Genomic DNA, 24,274 nt, shown 5'->3' on the forward strand with positions numbered 1-24,274 from the left:
GCAAAATGTTGGACGATAAATAATTAATTTCTATCCGAAGGTGAATTTACCCAAGTCATGTGTTATATAGAGACATCTCTGATGGCCAAGAAATCGTATCCCTATTCTTGGAATCTCGACTGTCTGTATGATAAATAAATGGCAATTTTAATAAGTGAATCTTATCGGGTAAGATAAGGGTTCTTAAACCCTTTTACCGACCCAAAAAGAAAAAGAGAGATCGGCTTCGTGACCCCCCCATGGGACTACAGTAAAACCTCCCTTTTGCTGTCACCGGTGGGACAAAAAAGTTCGTCTGTAAAAGCGGGCGGGGTAACGGATACTGCTAATTATGCATGGGTAAATTACTATTTGACCGTAAAAAAGGGATGATCTGAGGGGTGTCCGTTAAGGGGTTTCCACTGTATTTGTTTTTTGAGATTAATGAAACCACTTACGGAATAAAACTGTATTAATAACGAAACTTGAATGCATTTGTACGACTCATTAATGCCTGCTAATCAAATTTAGATCATGACCCATAGCTCAAGAATCCCAAGGTTGGAGCAGGCCCGTCATTTGTGGGGTCGGGATGGGTCCGTCCCCCCAATTTTTGAAAATACACTAAAAATGGTATATATACATTGAGTACATGTTCTTTGCCCCCCCCCCCCGGGGAAAAGTTGAAATGACGGCCCTGGATGGGAGTGGATTTTTTTTTTTTTTTTTGCGACCCTTCTCAAAAAACCTCTTACAAACAAATCAATTTTCGGTACCATAGCTCAAGAGCTCCAGGCTATAAATGACCCATAGCTTAAGAATATCTCTCTGTAAGTGAATTTGTACGACCATCTCGGAAGCCCCCCCCCCCTCCTATGGCCCAAGTTTGGATCGCGACCCATAGGTTATAACCCTTGAGGTAAGCCAGTCTGATCTATTCCCAGGGCCAAACCAGGGAACACGAGGTCCAAAAATCATTTAACTTTTTCACCCATTCTGAATTTTTGATAATTTTTTTTCCCATTTCTTTAATCTGCATTTCATTATATTTCATTATTGGTAACTCGATTTAATCTCTTCCACTACTAAGACACATTCTACAAAAGCTGAAAAAACTTTCCCAAAATTTTGGGGCTCTCTTCCTCTTTCTACCTATGCATTATTCGATCAAAACGGATTAAAAGCATAATAGATATGATTTTTTAAATCGAATGATTGTTTTTGAAACACCCTGTATGTCGTTGCTAAATTCCAACGATCACCCACATAATATAGATATTTTAAAGGGAATTTGTTTTTCTCTCATTTATAATAAATATGTATATATATATTATTCTGTGTCAATCTGATTAGATCAGAAGATAACATCACTTCAGTTGTCGATAAAAACGATCAGGACTTATGAAAGTAGAGCGATCTTATAGAGCTGGTCGTTAACAAGGCCGTAGCTCGACGTGCCGTCGATAGCTCAGTTGGCAGAGCGGTGGACTGTAGAATGAACGCCAGAAATCCATAGGTCGCTGGTTCAACTCCGGCTCGACGGAAATTCTTTTTTTTGGTCAAATATCCTTTAATTCTGTTTGTGTGACAAAAAAAAATATTTTGGAATATAAATAAAGAGAGAAATTTTTAATATATCTTTCGTAGATACTGCGAGAAAAATCATTGACCTTTAGTAGAAATTTTAATAGAGAATTCTTCGATGGCGCAAAATGACGGGTGTATCAAAAAGAATCATCCGACTTGAAATACGTATATTACGAAAAATATTGAACACATAGACAATTAAGATTAATTTTATATTACATGGTTAATCATAAAGTGTTTTTTTTAATAACTACACAATCCTTTAAAATATGAATGATATATATGAGTATAAAACGTTATTTGGAAACACTTCTTAATTGGAAGTATACCGCTAAGATTAACTGTAAGCCTTTATATACCCTTTGTTTGCTATGTACTCTATATACTTTTCGTGTGTGTGCGTGTTATTGAATTTTTTTGTTTTTCTTTATTTACGATTAACCGCTACATATTGGCCGTGGATCTGACATATTTGAACGATCACCCACTGCTTAGATATTTTAAAGAGAATTTTTTCTCTTGTTAATAATATATATGTATATATATATATATATATATATATATGCGGCCGTTCAAGTATTACGTAAGCAAATTTTTAGTTTTCAGCCATTTTTGACCCCCTCCCCCCCCCCGTCAGCAAAATTGAGTCATCAGCTCTGCCCCTCTGAATCCTAACTCATATTTTCATAACGAGTGGTTTATGACATTAGCATTATCCAAGCCCCCCCCCCCCCCTTGTCATCAAAAGTCAGCAAATCGGGATTTCCCTTTACACAGAAAGCCCGTTTTTTTTTTTTACATCTGGAGAGACAGGACAACTTTCTAATTAGGTTTTGGGGCACAGGGAGAGACTTGCCTGAAAAATTTTGTTTTTTTTATTTTATTTTAATAACTACACAATACTTTGAAACATGAATGACATATCTGAGTACTAAACGTTATTTGGAAACATTTCCTAATTGGAAGTATACCTCTACAATCAACAGTTCGCCTTTATATACCCTCTGTTTGCTATGCACGCCATATATACTTCTCATGTGTTATTAAATTTTTTTTCTTCTTTCTCTGTTTTGGATTAACCGCTACATAATGGTCGTGGATCCTATACAGTTCAACGATCTTGCACTGCTTAGATATTTGAGAGGTAATTTTTGTCTCTTATTAATAATAAATATATAAACTGTATATATATTATTCTGTCAAAATATGATTGGATCAGAAGATAACATCACTCCAGCTGCCGATAAAAACGATCACGTCAACTCATGAAAGTAGAGCGATCTTATAGAGCTGGTCGTTAACAAGGAAGTTGCTCGACGTGCCGTCGATAGCTCAGTTGGCAGAGCGGTGGACTGTAGAACGAAAGTCAGAAATCCATAGGTCGCTGGTTCGACTCCGGCTCGACGGAAGATTTTTTTTTTTTACGATCAAATATCCTTTATTTTTGTGACAAAAAAGAAAAATTCCGGGTAGAGAGAGAAATTTAATATATATCGTAGATAATCTCTCCGAGAGGGAGAAAAATCTCACTAACGTTTAGTAAATATTTAAATAGAGAATATGTCGATGGCGCAAAATACAATATGTTTCAGAAAGAATCACCCAATTTGAAATGCGTATATTACGGAAAATATTGAACACTTAAGATTAATTTTATATTACATGGCTAATCAAAGTTTCTTCACAAACCAAATTAAAGGTGTTCAACATGTCCAACCAGGATGCACATCATATGCCTAAACGTAGTCACACAAATTCGTCCCTAACTTTTGCCAGCATGTTTGCTTCCACTGCGAGTGGATTTCTGTGGAGAACATGAGAAACTCTGTCGGATGCGCTCCACATTTTCATCTGACATGCGGATAGGGTCAGAGGATTTCCCTTTACACATGAAACCCATTTCTCGAAATTATTTATACCATCGGCTAATGCTCTTAACGGTAGGAAGTTCGACACCAGGGTATTGTAGACGAAAATCACACAACACAAAACGATTTCTGTTGCGCAGTCACCATCTTGACAAACGCTGATGTGGGGGAGCAGGAAGAGTGATAGCACTACATGTTGGCAACTACGTGAAGCTCGAGATTTCTCTCTTTCTACATATACATTATTCGTTCAAAACGGAGTAAGGCCGGTATTACACTATAAAAGTTTGATAAAAGTCCTATTATAAAACTTGAAAAATGCAGCCAATAAGGTCAACGATTGCATATTCTAGAATGTAACCAACAACCTTATTGGTCAGATTTTTCAAGTTTTATCAAATGGATTTTATCAAACTTTTATAGTGTAATACCGGCCTAAAACCTGAATAGTTATGATTATTTTAAATCGGATGATTGTTTATGAAATACCCTGCACTTCGTTGCTAAATTCCAACGATCACCCGCTGCTTAGATATTTAACAGAGAATTTTTTTTTTCTCTTATTAATAACAAATATATATATATATATTATTCTGTGTCAATCTGATTAGACCAGAAGATAACATCACTTCAGTTGCCGATAAAAACGATCAGGACTTATGAAAGTAGAGCGATCTTATAGAGCTGGTCGTTAACAAGGCCGTTGTTCGACGTGCCGTCGATAGCTCAGTTGGCAGAGCGGTGGACTGTAGAAGGAAAGTCAGAAATCCATAGGTCGCTGGTTCGACTCCGGCTCGACGGAAGAAAAAACTTTTTTTTTCCCCCGATCAAATATCCGTTAATTGTGTTTGTGTGACAAAATAAAATATTTCGGAATAGAAAGAGAGAGAAAGAAATATTTATAATATATATATATATATATATATCGCGTAGAGATACTCCGAGAAAAATCATTGACCTTTAGTAGAGATTTTAATAGAGAATTCTTCGCGATGGCGCAAAATGAAGGGCGTCTCAAAAAGCATCATGACTTGAAATGTGTATATTACGAAAAATATTGAACACATAGACAATTAAGATTAATTTTATATTACATGGCTAATCATAAAGTGTTTTTTTAATAACTACACAATCCTTTAAAATATGAATGATATATATGAGTATAAAACGTTATTTGGAAACACTTCTTAATTGGAAATATACCTCTACGATTAACTGCATGCCTTTATCATTTGAGTCACACCACGGTTATTTTCTCCACACGGGGGCTAATAAGACCGGGACCTACAATTTATTGCCGATTGGGCTTGTTTTTTTACACTCATCGAGAGGTTGGTGCGCTAACCCCTCGATGGGGGACTCCCTGCGTTAGCAAATTTTTGCTGCGGTCAAGTCGCCGTTTTTTTTTCTTGTTTTTTTTTTTACCCCTGTGTCAGGAATGTTTTCTGACGAGGCCGAACCGGGTATCGAGCACGCGACACCTCTAAACATCCTTTGGTACTTTAGGCGAGCATCGACCTGGGCTACCGCGCCCGTGTACGCCTTTATATACCCTCTGTTTGCTATGTACTTTATACTATATACTTTTCGTGTGTGTGTGATTGAATTTTTTTGTTTTTCTTTATTTAGGATTAACCGCTACATATTGGCCGTGGATCTGACATATTTGAACGATCACCCACTGCTTAGATATTTTAAAGAGAATTTTTTTTCTCTTATTAATAATAAATAAATATATATATACATAGATAGATAGATAAATAGATAACATTACACTCCAGAGCTGCCAAAAAATACGATCACAGCGACTTATGAAAGCAGAACGATCTTATAGAGCTGGTCGTAAACAAGGGCGCTGCTTGACGTGCCGTCGATAGCTCAGTTGGCAGAGCGGTGGACTGTAGAATGAACGCTAGAAATCCATAGGTCGCTGGTTCGACTCCAGCTCGACGGAAAATATTTTTTTTCTTCCGAGCAAATATCCTTTATTTTTGTGGCAAAAAAGAAAAATTTCGGGACAGAGAGAGAAATTTAATGTATATCGTAGATAATATCTCCGAGAGGGAGAAAAATCTCACTAACGTTTAGTAAATATTTAAATAGAGAATTTTTCGATGGCGCAAAATACAAGGTGTTTCAGAAAGAATCACCCGATTTGAAATGCGTATATTACGAAAAATATTAAACACTTAAGATTAATTTTATATTACATGGCTAATCAAAGTTTTTTTTTTAATAACTACACAATCCTTTAAAATATGAATGATATATATGAGTATAAAACGTTATTTGGAAACACTTTTTAATTGGAAGTATACCGCTAAGATTAACTGTAAGCCTTTATATACCCTTTGTTTGCTATGTACTCTATATACTTTTCGTGTGTATGTGTGTTATTGAATTTTTTTATTTTTCTATATTTGGGATTAACCACTACATAATGGCCGTGGATCTGATATATTCAAACGATCACCCACTGCTTAGATATTTTAAAGATAATTTTTTTCTCTTATTAATAATAAATAAATAAATAAAAATATAGATAGATAGATAACATTACACTCCAGAGCTGCCAATAAATACGATCACGGCGACTTATGAAAGTAGAGCGATCTTATAGAGCTGGTCGTTAACAAGGCCGGTGCCCGACGTGCCGTCGATAGCTCAGTTGGCAGAGCGGTGGACTGTAGAAGGAAAGTCAGAAATCCATAGGTCGCTGGTTCGACTCCGGCTCGACGGAAGATTTCTTTTTTTTCCGATCAAATATCCTTTATTTTTGTGGCGAAAAAGAAAAATTCCGGGACAGAGAGAGAAATTTAATATACATATATATCGTAGATAATGTCCGAGAGAGAGAAAAATCTTTCTTTTCTTTTTGTAATTCTTTTTGTAACATCCTTTGATTACTCAAAAATCACATGCCTGTAGTTCAAATTTAATTAGTGTATTTATTTGAATAACCTTTGGAAGAGAACTTACTGACTATCGAATATGGTTCACCATTTGAGGCATTCCCAAGGCATAAAAAATTTAGCAATTACATGACTTTTTTCTGATCACTGAAGTATTCCACGTATGAATGTCTCAACCCAGGAGCACAAACACAAGTCCAAAAATAAAAAAAATCACTAATTCCAACCTGGGGCCATATGGGTAGTTCTGTGCGTAGTGGGTATCTATTACACTTTTATTTAAAAATTTACCATCAAATTTACAAGCATTTACCATCTTCAATTCATGATATATTTTTCACTCAAAAATTCTGTTGTTTTCCCTTTTTTTTTAACTTTTTCCCCCTGAGACTGTGACGTGATTGTTCTTCCTAGATGTGTATTATTATTATTATTTTTTTTTTTTTTTGTGTACTTTGTATTTTTTTTTCTTTTTTTCCCTCATATATTTTGAAAAACAAGTGTTCTCATGTTTGCTCAGGAGGGGTGGATAGATTAATGAGTGGGGGTTGTTATTACTTTTCCAACAGATACTTTTCACGTTAAAGGCTCCGTATAAGGAATATTAACGTGGGTGTCTGTCTGGTATTTTAAGTTCAAAATATGGGCTGTTGTGGTTGTTGAGTGGTCATAGTGACGGACTCGCATCACGAGGACCCGAAAACGACCATGACCCCCGCTCTGTCCTCATAGGGGATATAAGCTGGTCACCCAGAGGGCTTGGGCCATGGTGGAAGAGCGATGCGACGCCGAGCACCAATTTCCGGAAGACCACCAGTGGGCAGACACAAAATTGAGGTTACATTGAGCAAGTTCTCACAGAGATACGCACGTCGCCAGCAGGCATCGAGGAGGGCCCTACGAATAACTTTGGACATATATATATATACAGGGTGTTCCGCTAATGGGCTGATATGCCCAGAGAGCAGCTAGCTGGCATTAAGAGGAACAAAAACCGCAACGGAACACGGTGCCGCAAACCCCGCCGAGAGGGGGTGAAAAACACATGCAGGCTCTGAGTCCAGAAGACGGGACAGGTGGATGTCAGTTGATCGCTGAATGCGTTCGCGGGTTCGTTCACCATATCTGACGCAAGCAACACCGCGATACGCATGCGCTGAGGTAGGATCACGCGCTGATAGGACGACGTAAATCAGCGCTATTGCGTTAGTAAGCACGTGTAGCGGTTAGTTCTTTGTTTCAATTAGTATCGTGATGGATGACTACACGAACGAGGAATACACTGATATGCATCTGAACCCCACCGTCTTAACAGCGGGTGAAGTTGGATTTCTGTGCTTCCCAACTTCAAGGCACGAATTCAAGCCGATCACTCCATTAAAAAGTTTCTTCCACAGAGAACAACAGGCCTACAAGGTTACAGATATTCAATCATTACACTTCACTCATTTCACTTCTGAAATATGAATGGCAGAACAGAAAAATCTGACAACAGTGCACACAGGTACACATAGCCATACTTCCCACACAGCTCACTTAGTAGTAAATTGCACATGGCGATAGAGTAGAGTTGTGATCGGTTTTTGAAAGAAAGTTCAAAATATGGAGGCTAGATGACAGCAAAAGCACGAAACGAGCACAACTCTGGCAACATAACCATTCCGGCATGTGCCGCTTCGCTAGAAATTTCAGAGAAATGTGTACGAGGTGTATGTATGGTTATATAGAGGTCCTGTGCTATGAATAAAAATCAAATGAAAATGGAAGCCGTGATATTTAGCTAAGAGGGCCACAGAGAGATTTGAAAAAAAAAATTCAGATGTGAAGAAATAATGTTTCATGTGAAATATTCTAATAAGAAAATGTTAGTACTTTCAGAAGTGCTAGGTCCACGCATGGAGCCCCATCATGACATTACCTGGGGATCTCATGTCCCTGAAGGGAGGCATGAAGTGATGAGATCTGATGCGAGATGATTTCCTCGAGAAAGTACGTTAATTATGTATTTTGTTACTTCCAGTTATGTACGGCTGTCCCGAGAACTAAATTTCTCTGGAGCACATGATATTGATCATGTGCTATCTATCGCCATATGACATAAGGACCACCGTTACTGTATGAGACAGGGGACCACGAGTAGATATATGCATGCCCCCCCCCCCCCTCCATAACAATGGGAGCTGAAAGAAACGGTTGCAGACCGGAGCCCGGAATCCCGAGCCGATTCTTTTATTCCACACTGTAAATTTACTATGTAGCGGCATGTGAAAAAACTGGCTGAAGGTCTGCAAAAGATCAGCCTGGAAAGGGGGGCCGCAACAGGATGATGGGGGAGGGTAATGAAAACATGGTCAAAGGCTTTTTCGTCATGGAACGAAAAGTAACATTATCGTAAGACATTTCACATAAAATATTGTAATTACACTCGTAATTCGGAAGATCAAAATTTTTGTTCCAATGGTAATCAAGGAGTCATTATTGTTTGAAATTAAATTTAATATTTAAAAAAATTGAAATCGTAATAAAGGATGCCCAAAGTTACCAATCTCATTCACAAGGGCACCGCAAATGTAAAAATTCGGAGCCCCTCCACACTAGTCATTATTCCAACGATAAGATCAGCGCAGTACTCTCTCTCTCTCTCTCTCCCTACACGAACCAATAATTATTCAATCAAGATAATTGACAAATACCGACCGTACATTTTATTCGAAAACACCATAATCCATTTATAGAAATACGTACGAAATATATGATTGCATACATCTGCCTATCCAGCTAGCATGTATGCATACTAGGCAGGTGGAAGGCCGTAGGTGTTTAAATATTAACAGAGTACTTTTATCCATCCATTTGCAATCAGTGCGTTCCCATTCTGCATCTAGGGCCCCAATCCACTCAACATAAAACTAGGATAGGAAGTAGTACACACACATACAGTATTTCAGAGAGAGAGAGAGAGAGAGGAGAGGAGAGAGAAAAAAAAATTTACCATCTGCAACCGAACATGAGCATAAATTTCAAATTTCTCCGCTCTCTCTCTTTAATACTTACTCTGGGAAATAGAGGGGGAGAAAAAAAAGTCGCGCTTTTCTCTCCGATACAAAATTCTCAACTAAATGGAACTTGGTGCAGAGAAGAAGCGGCACAAATTAAGGCACATCTCTCTGAGCCATATTCCATCCAACCCCATACCCCTCCCCGCCACTTGTACTGACCACCCATAAAGAAACGCTAGGACCGATCATGGGACCAAGTTTTACTCGGTTTACCGAAGACTTATGGGCCCCTTGGCACCCTTGCAAAGAAAAAATAATAATAATAAAAAGGAAAAAGAATGTATATATATATATATACCCGGGATCGATCCCAATGACATTTGGCAAAGGTACAGTTTTGTAGGCGGCTACTGCATCTTTACCGGTAAATTTAATAAAGCGGGCTTTCCGGGCTCTGCTCTGCTCGCTACCAGAGTTACGGATACTCATAAAAAATTAAGTCCAATCCTCCTTTTTTTTTTTTTTTGCCCGGCTGCTGAACATGCGGGGCTGTGGAGAGGGAGGGGGCGGCTGTGGGGGGCGATTCTGCTGTCACGTATATGTTATTTTTAGGTTACGGTTTCGATATTCGGTATTATTCTGAAATACTGTAAAATTTCTGTGGGAGGGTCTTGAATTTGATGTTTTTATATATTTTATGATTTCCTATTGGAACTTTCGTATTTTAAAAATTTTCGGATTTTTACATTTTTTGCGAGAAATTCAAATTTTCATATTTTTGCGAGAATTTTCGTAAGAGAATTTTCAGATTTTCATACTTTTTGCAAGAATTGTTAAATTTAAAAAATTTTGTGCAAAAATTTTAGTTTTCTCATTTTAAAAGTTTTGTGAAATATTTAGAATTTTGAAAGAATTTTATAATTTTTTAATTTTTGTATTTTCGCAAGAATTTTCGAAAATTCCAGTAAAATGTTGTAAAAGTTCAGTTTCATCATTTTAAAAGCTTTTTTAAGAATTTCATAATTTCAGAATTTTCTAATTTTAAAAATTTTGAACGAATTTAGAACTTTATAATTTTAAAAATTTTCAAAGAGTTAGTACAGTGAATTTCTTTTTTATAATCTTTTTGAGAATTTTATAGTTTTTCATTTTGATAATTTTGTGAAAATTTCCGAATTTCTCCTTTTAAAAGTTTTGTATAAATTTCAGAATTTTAAACAGTTTGTAAGAATTTTTTGTAATTTCAACACTTTTTCATAAGTTTTATAAATATTTTTTCCTCTTCCTTTCTCTTCATTTTTATTCGAATTTTATTCTAATTAACAAATTTGCCAGTTTTTCCCCATTCTATTATTTTTACATTTTTACTCTTAAAGTTAATATAGCTTTACTGAAACCCGCAAAATATCCTGTTAAGTTATAAGTGCCACAATTTAGAAAGTTTGTGCACCTTTATTCTAGTAAAATTTAATTAGAGAAAAAATTCAAAAGCGCAGACATAACAAAATAAAACTTAAGGAGGTTCTTGGGGGAAAATGGACTTTCGAAGAGGTGGGCTTTTAATAGTTATTGAATTTATAGGGGGGGGGGAAATAAATTTCGATCACTTCCTTGGCTTATTCAAACTTCTCATTGTGTCTGGAATTTTTTTTACATTAATTCTGAATTTTCAATGATTACGTTGCAATAAATTTTGAAAATATTTCCCTAATTTTGAATTTTCATCAATACTGGAGTTTTATTATTTTAAGAGAGAGAGAAATTTTTATGCATTTCATTAATTCTGTGATTACAATGCAGCAATTCTAAATTTCATCAGTTACGTTGAAACTCTAAATTTCAACGTAATCAGAAAAACGTATTTCGCTAATTCTGAAGTTTCACCCTTTTTTTCCACCAAATTTCAATTTTTTTTTAGTACTGCAATTTTAACATTTCAAGGAAGAGAAATTATGTACTTCATTTATTATGAATTTTCGTAAAATTTGTTTCAGTTTGAGGATATTTTTTTGCAAGTATTTTTATGATCGCTCACATGGTTGGGGCCCCTGGTGTGTTGTTGCCTCCTGACTGGTTGATACGACCCTGGCTATATGTGCAGTCGATCCCTCTTCAAATGCCGATCTGAAAGGACGCATATTTATGGACACACTCTACATGCTGTAATAACATGGACGAAAGATGTTTTCCCTTTCGTTCTCTATTTTTATAGGTAAAAGGAAAAAAATTTAGTGAATGCCTATATTCCAGGACTAACTCACGAGATGCATTACACTAAAAACACTTCGATTCCATATTCATCCCTTTTATCGCCTTTGAGCTTCTTTTTCCTGATGCTATCCCAACTTGTAGAGCTTTTTTATATCTTCCGGGATAGCCCAGGAAAAGGAAAAGAGGCTTTCAATATTTCAAGTCTCCTGTAATGTACATTCACATGTATGTTTAATAGTTGATCAATTATCAGATAAACCGTATGAGGATTATGGCTATCAAGAGAAACTACGCCTTCATTAAATTATAACTCAAAGATATTTGAATTTTTAAATGAAATCTCATCTAAAATCCAAAGTTTTAGATGCCGAATTCACGAAGAATCCGGACAAAAATACAAAAAAATAGATGATCTCAAGTATTAAAAACTGTTCAAATTCCCTCTAATGTTCAGTCATAATTAACTAATTTAGGATTTTCCGAATAATTTAAAACTAAAACCTAATGTGAAATCCAAAGGTATTGAAATTTTTAAATCATTAAAAATTCTAATCCAGTCAAGTCCTATATCAACATAATAATCTAAATAATTGAAAATTTAAATCCATTCAAAAATTAAAAAAGTTAGTAATTGGAAAACTAATAAGCTTAGGGGTCATTCAAGTATTACGTCAGCATCGGGGGGGGGGGGGGGGTTCGGATTTGCTGACTTTTTATGACAAGGGGGAAGGCGGAGGGGTTGAAGGTTGCTTACGTCATCAACCACCCCTTTTTAAAGATATGAAATATTCTAAGCTGCTGACGAAATTTTGCTGACAAGGCGGGGAGGGGCTCAGTGTTTTGCTGAATTTTGCTGACAAGGGGGGGGGGGAGTCAAAAATGGCTAAAAATCTGCTTACGTAATGCATGAATGGCTCCTTACCAGTGTAAGTGCAATCTTGCCTACTGGGCTGTGTGATGAATAAATCAATAAATAATATGAAATTCCAAAATTTAGGTAAAATCTCACAGTTAAAAAACCAAAATGCAATCCAAAAACCAAAATTCAATTACAAAAAAAATCTAAAATCTTAGATATTTCCAAAAGCAATAGAAAGCAAAATCTGTTCTAAAATACAAAAATTTCCATAATCACAAACCCTTTAAAAACTGAAACCTTGTTAAAATCGAAAAAACGGATAAACCTAAGCCATTAAGTCCTTTGTTGGTCGGATTTTTTTTTCGAATTCCCGATAAAAATAACACTTTTTTTTGTTGCTGAAAATTAATATATGTTCCATCCTGAATTCGAAAATGCAATATATTTTTTGTCAGCAAGCAGTTTTTTGCTTGACCTACAGGTGGTCGCATAATATTAGCATTCCATTAAGTGATCCAATATTCCATCGAGAGATCTCGTTTTTCCTGCAATGCACCCAAGTTTTAAATTAAAAAAAAAATCGTCTGGTACTATATTTATCAAATCTATTGCCTTGAGGTATTTAAGAGAAATATCTGCGTAAAAATAATTATCAAAAATACTAAGTTTTAGAAAATGGTTTCACATTATCGTGAAAACAGCTTCACAATTTTTCTTTGCTATCAGAAGAGGGAAAAACACATTGAAATCATTTAATGCAGATTATTTTATTGCTCACTTTGGAAAAAAAGAAATGGATATCAAAAATATCTTGAATATTAATTTTTTAGTATGCAGTGTTCTAACAGATATCGCGCTGTGTGTGAAAATTTTCAAAACATGGCACGGCGCAAAGTCCCACATCACCTTAAAATTGAAACGAGGAAGGGGGAGCAGGGCTCACTGTTTTTTCTTCTACCCACACCCTTACTGAGCTCATATCATCGTCTTCTGTTTCACTAAACCCTGAATAAATTCTATCACTAGATAAATCAGAACTATCTTCTGACTGAGAATGAATCCACTGCTCTCGGACTCACTCTCTGAATCCATCATGAAAGCCATTTTGACATGCGTCAATAAGTAACGACAGCCGACATTACAGAAAATACAAACAAAAATAGTAGGACTATAGTTGCACCATGTGTTAGGAATATTCAGAAATACAAAAAAACAATTGCACAATCGCGTAATTCACTTTCAACGGTAAATTTTTTCTCTTGGTTGCATGACATGCGACGCCGACCAAGAAGGGGTTAAAAACTTATATCTAATTTAAAATCCAAAAAACTTCTATAATAACCGTAATCAAACACAAATTAATTTAGATAATCCCGGACTAATGAAACCTATATCCAAGATTGAAATCTAAAAATTTAGATAATTTGGAACCAGTGAAAACTGAAACCTAATTTTAATTCCAAAAGTTTAGATAATCTCAAACAAGTAAACAGTAAAACTAAATTTATATAAAATACAAAAATTTTGATAATCTCAAGCCATCAAAATTCAACTATCCAAAAAATTTATAACATCCGACACCAATAAAAGTTAAAACCCAATCTGCATATATAAGAGATATCTACAGGATGTACAGTCGAGTCCCGTTATAACGAACTCCAAGAGACCGGAGAAATCGCATCGTTTTAACGAAATTTCGTTATAAAGGAATTCCAGGTTTATGCATTATTCCCATGTAAGCTTATTTTGGGAATTAGGAAAGAGTGCTCGTTAAAACGGGATTTTCACTATATTGGTATTCGTTAAAACGGGATTCGACTGTATAAGAGATGATCCTGAACATCGAGAACTCCAATCTGAATTCGATAAATTTAGTTAATCCCAAGCCTTTGAAACTGAAATCCAACCACATCAAAAAATGTAGATAAAATCTTAAGCTATTCAAATCTAAAATTCAGTCCAGATAATTTAGAATGTCAAAAAAGGTCTATCCAAAAGACCATCCCAATTATTAAAATGTAAAAATCCTAAAAATTTAATCTCAAATCCAAAATCTATCGGATCCAATTTTTCAATCACGTGACAAAAATCCGGTTATTTTCTAGCTGTATGTTTCTAGTCTTCATCCTCGCGACATGTATGAAGCCTTGAACAGGCACGTGACCAGCAATAATAAACATGTTCTGGTAAAAACGTCTATTGCACACTAGGCGTGGCAAAGTCATTATAATTATATAAACAATGCGTGTAATAAACAAGTCTTCAGTATATCGGCTGGTAACACAAGGAAAAAAAAAAAGCTCTTTTACCTTATACGAATCTTTAAAATTTTAGTCTCTGTAGCCATCTGCTCCTGAGATTCATGTCAAAGCCGGACATGGCTCGTATGACGACGTATTAGCTCGTAAATAGCTCGTAATGCTGGGCACGGGCCAAATATAACACACGCAAAGAAAAAAAAGAATCATACGCGAGGAGAAATAACAACAAAAAATATTGTTGTATATGCGTATTTTCGTATTTTTTTCTTCTATACACATGATTTTCTTTTTTGCAAGCGACGTCACGTGTTGCGTCACTTGGCGGTGAAGTGATCTTATTGGCGTATTTTATTATGATTTCTTCGGGAAATATGTGACGTTGGGAACAATGAATGTTACCTGACGAGTTTTAATGTTCGGCCTTGAAAAATAAAACGATTCTTTTTTTCATTTTCATTTTTCCACTTCTCCTTTATATGGATGTCTTGTAAGTTAAGAAGACAGGAAAAAAATCAAACTTCACTGCCCACATTTTTCGTTTTCTCAACAATGTTGTTAACAATCTCTGTTGCCGTGCGATCTCGATGTGGTTTGAATACTTGGAATGTTAATGTTGTATGAGCAATGCTTTTTAACGATACAGTGATATGTATGTGTCATATTATTTTAACGATCTATTGTTCAATTTACAGAGAACTGTCCCGTTAAAATCGTGTATTTTCCGCACACCCGCCACACAAAAGTTGATTTTTCAAATTTCGCGCCTCTGAATATAAAATTGATTAAAAAACTTTGATTTTTTTTTTAATGTTATTGTGAAAATCCTGAATTTTTTAAATTGAAGTGCGCGTGTGTGTTCTGTATCCTACGCGAGTTGTATGAAGTACACAACGTCAAAAAAATTGACAACTTAAACTGAATCAACGGAAACGAATTTTCTCCATGTTATGATATTGGTTCGTTAAGTACTTAGTCAAAGTCACAATAATACCCACATGATAACATTATCCGCGATTCCAATTAGTGGCGTCTACTTTATCATTAAATTAGAGAAATATTTTGCGTATCGGCAATATTAAATAAATAGGCGAAAGAATTTTAGACCGACAAAAAATTAATGGAAAAATAATTCGCAGACCATTTGACGGAAAAAGAAAAAATATATAAACCCATATATATATACAGTATAATGCGTTTGGTTTAGTCTGAAATTATGCAGTGTTATGTGAATTGGCGAAATATGTTTCGCTGACCGGGGGAAATTCTCATAGATATACCTGCTACGCGGAAAAACGGTTGAAGACGACTTCTCTAGACTAGTGTTTTCCAAAATGGGCAATATCGCCCTCTGGGGGAGATAGAAGCAGTAGGTATACAAAATGGGATACAAAAATTTCTGAAAAGAGGGTGGTAAACAGGACTGGCCAAATGTATGTATATTTTGCTGCCATCTGTCAAAAACTAAAGGAAATCTGCTATAACTCTTAAAAATAAAATGATTGTCGGATTTAAACCAATATGCTACAAAAGATGCCGTAAACTTGTTGTAAAATAATGGTAATTTTTTTAACTTGTGACAGGGTAAATTACTTTAGTAATATTGGATTATTTTATATTCCAAGATAACGAGAATATTTTTAATTTCCGAGATGTGCATAGTGAAAATATGCGTAAACTAATGTAGTATAAAAGATGATAGAACTTCTGCGAATTGCGACAATATAAATCATTTTGCTGACTGAATTGATTATTTTAAAGTATTGAAAAAGGCATTATAAACCATAGTTTAATTTTGTGTAATATAATTGTTAAATGTTCAACGTTATTCATACCTGAAGAGCGTTTCATAATATTTAAAAAAAATCGACCAATGGGTTGTTTTTAAGTAACCATTTTGCCATTGACTGATCAATATCTCTACCAAAGTAGAGAAACCAAGACGAGAGCACATAATTCTCGGTACTTCGCACCAATTAGCAACGGCAACAATTCTAACCCAAAGTAATATATGAAACTTAAACTTAACAACGTGTGGTGAGAAAGTATTCTGAATAAAAATGAAAATACACCAGTATGCTGAATAAAAATCAAAAAATATCATAGTTCCATACCACATGTTGTTCATTTTCATTTTGCACATCGGTTTAAAACCTACAACGATTTTATTCCGAGAATTGTAACAGATAGTTTTGTTTTCATTCAATAGGTGGCAGTAGTATAGTCCTAGCCTTTTTTTTTTCTTTTCTTTTTTTTGAAGAGGGGCGGTTTTTCGCATTTTATAATATAATACGTATAAATACAAAATATTTATATTGGTTTTTTTATCATTTTATTAAGTATTATATACAGAACTTGGGGAAATTTTCCCTCCTAATTAGGCTGACCATATTTCCTCGAGATAAATGCGGGACACTGGGATTCCAAATACGGGAAAATACGGGACATCGCCAATTATCGCCAAAACCAAACAAAGTTGCCAAATTTTGTTCAAATTACGGAAAAATCACAATGGCGGAAATGATGCATCGCTGCAAATTGCAGTGGATTAAAATGTATTCTACGAAAACAAACGTTCAAGACAAATGTGGGAGATTAATATTTTCATATATACTGTAGTTGTAATTATCGTAAAATAATTTATGAGTTGAAAAATAATGTCAATCTTTGACTTCAATAAAGAATAAAAATTCAAGTAGACTTCGTGTAAAATACGGGAAAAACCGGGACACTTTCGCCAAAAAGTCGGGACGGCCAAAAAAACAGAAAATACCGGGACTGTCCCGGGAAGTACGGGACGTATGGTCACCCTACTCCTAATATTTTCTTTTCGCCGGTTCGTAAACTATTTTGCCTATTTATGCCGATTCGTGAAAGTGTTCACTGGATTTCAGCAGTCTGCCATGAGAAAACGGTTGAAGAACACTAAACTAAACCGTACAGGGCGCAGGATTTTAGTACTGATAGGTAATTTTATTCATTGCCTTACAATTCAGCACTATAGTGTCCTCTGAATACTTCTTTTTTTTTTCAAGATGTACCGGATTTTACCAGTTGATTTGCGTTATGTCCCGGATTTTATCAAGCTTTGTCCCGGATTCTCAGTCGGATGATTTGGCCACTTTGCTCTTGGCCCGCGAATACCCAAGTCCGGTCACGTACCGTAAATCGGTCATGAATCTATAAGCGGATTCAATTGTAACTTGGTGACTTCTTTCCCGACGCCAAGAGCGCGGGAAATTATTATTAGCTGTTTATTACATCTAATAAACAGTTATATCCAATTTCCGATTTTTAATTGTTGACCACATTCGTTTTGAATTTCCGTATTTATTTCATAATTTCCATTTAAAAAATTATGTCACTTTCAATATGTTTTTATGAAAATAATTTGATTCGTTTTTTTTCTTCAATTTTTTTCTTAATTAAGTAAATCCAAAAAATAATATTTTTCGGGCATGCAAAATAATGATTCGGGCATCTATTATTTTAAGTTACGGCTGAGAATGTAAAGTCCAGCACTGGTGGTACAGCAAAGAACTTGGGGAATTCTGCTAAAGACCTTTTTTATCCTTTTTATTCAGACTATTTCACACTTACGCCCTTAGACACCTAAACAAAGCTACCACCAAGAATATTTCCTAGGTGATTGAACGAACATGCATTGGCGTAAACTTGTACCCGGCCCATGGGCCCGAGTCACCACCCTCTTCCAATATCTGCCGCCATCTACATTATTCCTGTAGAAATATTGGACAGTGACAAACATCCCCGCCACCGTTCAATATTTTTCAGCCTTCCCAACATTTTCAATAAATTTAAGCCTATTTGAATATGTGCTGTATATGTATAATTTTATGATGTTTCAAGGCTACCTAGAACATGAATATTATTTCAATGATTCATCAAAACATGTAGATCGCTTCAAGGGTTTCCTAAACATTTATATTATTTTATATAATTGTCACCCAGTACCAGCATAACTTTTTAGGATGGATATTAGCTCCACATAGGTTCCCTAGAATATTTATATTATTTTATATAAGGGTTCCTTAAAACATGAAAATCATTTCAAGAGTTCCACCAAAAAGTTTCAGAAACGTTCTGTTAGGCAGTTAAATAATTAAAGTACAAACACTTACAGCAAAAAAATTTGCCGCCCCCTGAAATTTTTTCTGGGCTGTGCTAATTAATTACAGTAGAGCATCGATTATCCGAAACAATTGGGGACTGTGGTTGTTGTTCAAGTATCATTAGGAGCCATTATATGAAACAAAGGAACAGTGATGTTTAAACACACAAAAACTGTATATATTTTGTATCCCTTTAGGGAATATGTAATTTATATAATTTGACGAAAGCACTAGCAGCCGCTAGCGGAAATTCTACATAAGAGCGCACAAAGTTGAAATTTGCGACTGGAACGCTTTAGGTTAACCGATGTTTCAGTTGATCGGTATTCGGATAATCGATGCTCTATAGCCAAATAGCCGAATTTATTTATATTTTCTCTGATTCCTATTAAAACATACACAAGTACTGTATCAGTTAATTCCTTTCCAGGAAACCAATGTCCATAACAACAAATTAATTACGTGCTTCAGCAGCCGCTAAAAGCGACTAAATCGTAAATCACAATTCAAAACTGGGAGGGAAAATATAAGATAGAAATCTTTGCGCACAAAAAAAATTAATTTCTCGCTTCTTTTCTTTTTTCTTCTGCAGCTTCATCGAAGAAGATTAACACAGGTTATAAAATAACCACACACGCATTATAATTATCAATGACAAATCATTCAAGATCTTGGATAACTCCGTGATAAAGGTTGATGAACCACCAACGATGTAAACCCAAATTGTCAATGGTTAGATTTTTGTACTTCGGGAATATAAGTGCTGTTTTCAATAACTGCGCTAATGTTAGAAAAAAAATTTGAACGCCTAAAAAATAAGTCTAACGTAAATCGGCACCTGTCCTAGAGAGGCAGTTTCTCTCGTTATGCTCAGCAGAAAAGGCAACCTATTATCACTTGAATTTTTCTACGTTCTGGTCACGACGTTTGACTTCAACAGACGCATATATTTTTTTTCGCTGAGCAACCGAATTAAGATTTGGTAATCAATCCAAGTGGGATCCCCGGTCAGCGTGATATTGTTTTATCCTCTGAAGACGACACCAATAGCATGTTGAAATGCATAAGAAGTTTTGTATTTTTCCCGTATTTGCGTTTTTCGTTGGTGATTTTTTTTAAGAATTCTGCATATTTTTCGCAAATATGAAAATTCTAGGTGCACTGTAACTGCTTTTTTCGATTAAAATTCTCATGGCAATCGTCAACATCTTACGAAACGTTGTTCATCAGTAAGATCTGGCGCGTTGTATCTAAGAATTTCTCTCATGTTTGTCTCAGCTACATCATAAAATTCAACGTATCGTCAAAGGCTTTAACTATGTTACATAACACAGGTGCATAACATCCTATTTCCCTGAATAAACTCCAAGCCGAATTTTGCGGATTGAAATTCCTAAAATCAACTTTTGAAAATCGCGTTTTAGCGAAATCACGTAAAGAGAGAGGGGTACCTGCATTTTCTCGGCCCAATATAGCGTAATTTACAATGGCCACTTGTATCTTATACCCCAATAGTTATAATCTGCTACAGTTATATTACTGTGTTTATGGTCTGCCTAATGAAGATCCGACGTAAAAAGGCAGCTTTTAATTGATAGATGATCCCGTAAAAAAAAATAAGAGTTGGTGTTTTTTTTCCTATTTATAGACTGAGTATGAATGTCGTTAACTGTTTAAGTAGGTGTGCCACTGCTCAACTGTATATGTGTGTATGCCACCCGCCAAGCCGTATTAAATGCCTCTTTTATTATACGTATAATGTCGGCAATGTGGGTAAAGGCGTAGCCATTCATTTTTTCGCTATAGGAGCCTATAAAAACCCGACTTGAATCTTCAAGGGAAAAACACAGGTGCGGTCTTCATTAAAGGCGCGTGCGAAGTGAACTTGAAGCCTCATATCGAAATGATGCCGGAACTCGGTTCTACGGCACCGATACCCATACCAGTAATAGCCTTCGATTGTAGTTAACGAATAGCGTGGTTTTTTACTAGGTTCGATTTTCTTGTCAGGTTTTTCCAATGTATTGTTGTTTTTCCATTCTTTTTCTTCTTCGGCTTAATAAGAAATCAGCGAAATTCAACACTTCCATTTTATATGGATTGTAGCATCAAACTTCTTTTGAATTTTTTATTCTAAAATCTATGAAAAGTTACGATTTTCATTATACGTAGTAATATTATGCAGGGTGTCACATCAATTCGTAAATACACAGTAGAAGCTCCGTTAATGGAAACTTTTCTGGTTCCCTGGTCCCGTGGAATAGGGCTTTAATGTATTTCACTGCCGTTAGCGGACAATAAAATCAGGCAAACTCTAATTTATTCAGTTTTTGTCATAAACCGAGAGTTTATCATATTCAACTAAGATTGTGTTTAATTTCAAGCTCGTGTTGATGAATAGGATAAGTAGGCAATTACAGTCGAATCCCGTTTTGACGAATACCGTTTAGCGAAAATCTCGTTTTAACGAACACTTTTCTCATTCCCCATATAAGTTTACATAGGAACAATGGAAAAACCTAGAATTCCTTTATAACGAAATTTCTCTATAACGAAGCGATTTCTCCGGTCTCTTAGAGTTCGTTATAACGGGATTCGACTGTAATTACTTAACTCTCAACTACCGTGTTTCCGACTTGGAAATAAGACTAATTTTGGTGCTTGTGAAAATGTAGTAAACATTATTTTAATTTGTAAATTTTATTTTCTGAGTATATTTTGATCATATCTGTTTTTAATCATGAAAATTGCATTCAAAAAATTTAATAAATAATTTTAAAAATAATTCAAAAGTCTCGCATCCCTCCATTTTTTTCGAATGTGTGTCTTAATAAAAGACCATTTTTGGGAAAACAATTAAAGACATTTCAAAAAATTATTTAGTGAATTAATTCACAGATGAATGAAGTCATGTAACAAACCCATTGGTTTTATGGAGACTCTTTTCTTGTTGATTTTTCAAAATGAACTAATATTTGCTGGGGTCAAAATTACCCCAAAATGCCAGTTACGCACAGAATTTTCACAACGCCAGTTAAAGGTAAACTATGAACATAATTATAGTCCAGGATGGTGAATTCGAATAGCAATGTGTTGGTTTTGTTTGTTGATTACGTGTGAAGAAAGCCAAAATTACAAGCCTGATAACGTTGAAATTAATGTTTTTTCTTCGCACTTATTTTAATGTAATTTAATTTTTATTGCAAAATATAATTAATGTGCACGTATCATGCGCGGGTGAAAATAATTAATTGGTTTAATGAAGATAAGAAAGAGGTACTATAAGATTTTCCGTATTTATCCCTTTCCAACTTTATTTGGGAATTATACATAATTGTGAAATTTAATCAAACTTTCTTTATCGAGACGGTTGGTGATTATGTTCTATAGCCATTGGTGTTACTTTCAATATAATCACCGGTTACTCTTTCAGTAATATAATTATACATCTCAACATTAAAATGTATGGAACCAATTACGACGCATAGGCGAAGATACACTTGAAAGTCTGGGAGGGGGGCACGATGATGACGATGTCAATTCATATATACGCAAATATCAATCGGCTTCATCTTAGACGCTGACAGTCCCCCCCCCCTTCCATAACCCCAGTATCTCTACCCATGGACCGAAGTCAAACGCCGTATACGTGTGAAATTATGTATGAAAATGTTGTATAAAAGGTTTCCGCTGTATATCGTACCTCCCCATTAGCAGACAAAATTTTTAGTCCCATGAATATCCGTTATCGAGAGGTTCTACGGTAGTTGTAAAATTCATTAAAACTGAAGGAATTGATGTATTCATATATATACATATGTATTTGTATGCGGAAAAAGATATTCTCACCAAGATTTTTCTGGTGCAAAAAAAATTAATTAGTTCAAACTTTCGTCGATAGAAGTCGCTGCGCGAAAGCAAATCAATGGAAATGTGCGAATCAGAGTCCTGTAAAATGCGAAAAGTAAAATTAACAACTTCTGATTTCAAAATTTTCCTGTCACAGGCTCTTACGTATGATTTTCATTGTGATGTTGACATTGGTGAATAAAGCACAATTAGTGAAGTTGCTTTACTTCACCCACGAATCACAGGCTCGAACTTTACTGAAGTTTCGGACGCAGAGGAGATCGAAATAAAATCAGGTCCAATAACCTCTTCCAGGATGGTTTTTTGCGCCCTCTATCGACTAAATTATGTATTCGATTTGTTTTCTTGTACCAGAGTAATTTGCCTCTGCGTGAGAATAGACTTTTTTTCCAACTCTATTGAAATACACAATTTTTTTCAATTTCTATAAATTTTAAACTTTATTATTAATATCACTATCACTCTAAGGTAATATAAGACAAAATAAATATGCGTCAATAGTAATAATAACTTGCTTCTTCGTTAATTAAATTGTATACATAAAGTGACCATAAGAAGCACTTGTAGTCACTGAGATGCGTTGCGCAGGGGCGAAAACTGATGTGTGATGAATTGCCGCTGTGATGGTCGAGTGGTTATAGTGACGGACTCGCGATGCGAGGATCTGGGTTCGAACCCCACAGTGGTGGTCGGCTGAAGTTGGTTTTCTGTGGTTATCAAGTTCAAGGCGCAAATGAGAGCCGATCTCCCCGTTAAAAAGTCTCGCCACAGAGAGCAGCAGTCCTACAACGATAAATCATTCAATCATAACACTTCACTCATAGTTAGAAAAACTGGTGGCAGATGGCAGCACTACACATAACAAGCATTGCAGAGAAACAAAAAACTTTACGTCAGGTTTCACTACACGTACACGCGCAGTCCCGCATGTACCGATTCTTTTGGGGTTCCGCGGGGGGGGGGTGCATGTGTGGTGTAGCAGTAGTAGGTAGGGGCCTCCAAAAAATGGCTCGGGGATCCATGATGTTCTTAAGTCAGCCACCTCGTTGGGCAATTTGCCTGTTGTGGCTTTGTATTTGTATATATTTTCTCCCTCTCTATAATCGATACCTCATTTTCAAAGTGAAATGCACAATTACAGAGCGGCCCGTGGCACATTCACAGATCACTTAAGTGACATGTGACACAGCTTTGGAGCATTTAAGCTGCCCGCAGTTCAGTTCTACATCACTCAAGTTACTCTCGCGGCACATTCCTAGATTACTTAAGTGATCCGCGGCACATTCCCAGATTACTTAAGTGATCCACGGCAAAATTACGGATCACTTGACTGACGTACGGCACAGTTCCAGAGCACTTGAGTGGCCCACGACACATTTCTAGAGCACTTGAGAGGCCCGCGCACATTTCCAGATCACTTGAAGAATCCCCGAAACATTTAGAGATCATTAAAGTGGCTCTATATAGAGGGTTTATCAATAAGAATAATGTTAGCTCAGGTGCCCACAAACTAGCGAAAGGTTTTTCTCGTTTTTGGGGCAACGAGTAAGATGCCATTAAGAATATTTCACATTTCTCTAAAGTGTTTTGTAAAATGT

General features: G+C 35.7%; 1 protein-coding gene and 5 non-coding genes across 8 annotated transcripts in view; 5 read left to right on the forward strand and 1 right to left on the reverse strand.

The window, feature by feature from the left end:
• The window catches only part of LOC149088524 (protein trachealess-like), a 294,081-nt gene that overhangs the window by 231,458 nt on the left and 38,349 nt on the right, over nt 1-24,274 (reverse strand). The window contains exon 1 of one of the 3 annotated variants that reach the window (XM_089248057.1): nt 14,725-14,802. The exons of the other annotated variants lie outside the window; for them this stretch is intronic. Coding sequence (XP_089104183.1) covers nt 14,725-14,762 — 38 coding nt within the window. The 5' untranslated portion in view covers nt 14,763-14,802. Of the gene's footprint in view, nt 1-14,724; nt 14,803-24,274 lie in introns of those variants that run through there. 3 annotated transcript variants of the gene reach the window in all.
• On the forward strand, nt 1,437-1,523 carry TRNAY-GUA (transfer RNA tyrosine (anticodon GUA)). The gene is given in 2 exon segments: nt 1,437-1,473; nt 1,488-1,523. It is a non-coding gene; the product is annotated as a tRNA-Tyr (tRNA).
• TRNAY-GUA (transfer RNA tyrosine (anticodon GUA)) lies at nt 2,888-2,974 on the forward strand. The gene is given in 2 exon segments: nt 2,888-2,924; nt 2,939-2,974. It is a non-coding gene; the product is annotated as a tRNA-Tyr (tRNA).
• TRNAY-GUA (transfer RNA tyrosine (anticodon GUA)) lies at nt 4,150-4,236 on the forward strand. The gene is given in 2 exon segments: nt 4,150-4,186; nt 4,201-4,236. It is a non-coding gene; the product is annotated as a tRNA-Tyr (tRNA).
• Nucleotides 5,302-5,388, forward strand: TRNAY-GUA (transfer RNA tyrosine (anticodon GUA)). The gene is given in 2 exon segments: nt 5,302-5,338; nt 5,353-5,388. It is a non-coding gene; the product is annotated as a tRNA-Tyr (tRNA).
• On the forward strand, nt 6,088-6,174 carry TRNAY-GUA (transfer RNA tyrosine (anticodon GUA)). Its single transcript is given in 2 exon segments — nt 6,088-6,124; nt 6,139-6,174. It is a non-coding gene; the product is annotated as a tRNA-Tyr (tRNA).

The sequence above is a fragment of the Pholcus phalangioides genome, unplaced genomic scaffold (assembly GCF_987345545.1).
Source record: "Pholcus phalangioides strain wild (caught in Gottingen) unplaced genomic scaffold, Ppha-v1.0 ptg000003l_1, whole genome shotgun sequence".
Classification (NCBI taxonomy): domain Eukaryota; kingdom Metazoa; phylum Arthropoda; class Arachnida; order Araneae; family Pholcidae; genus Pholcus; species Pholcus phalangioides.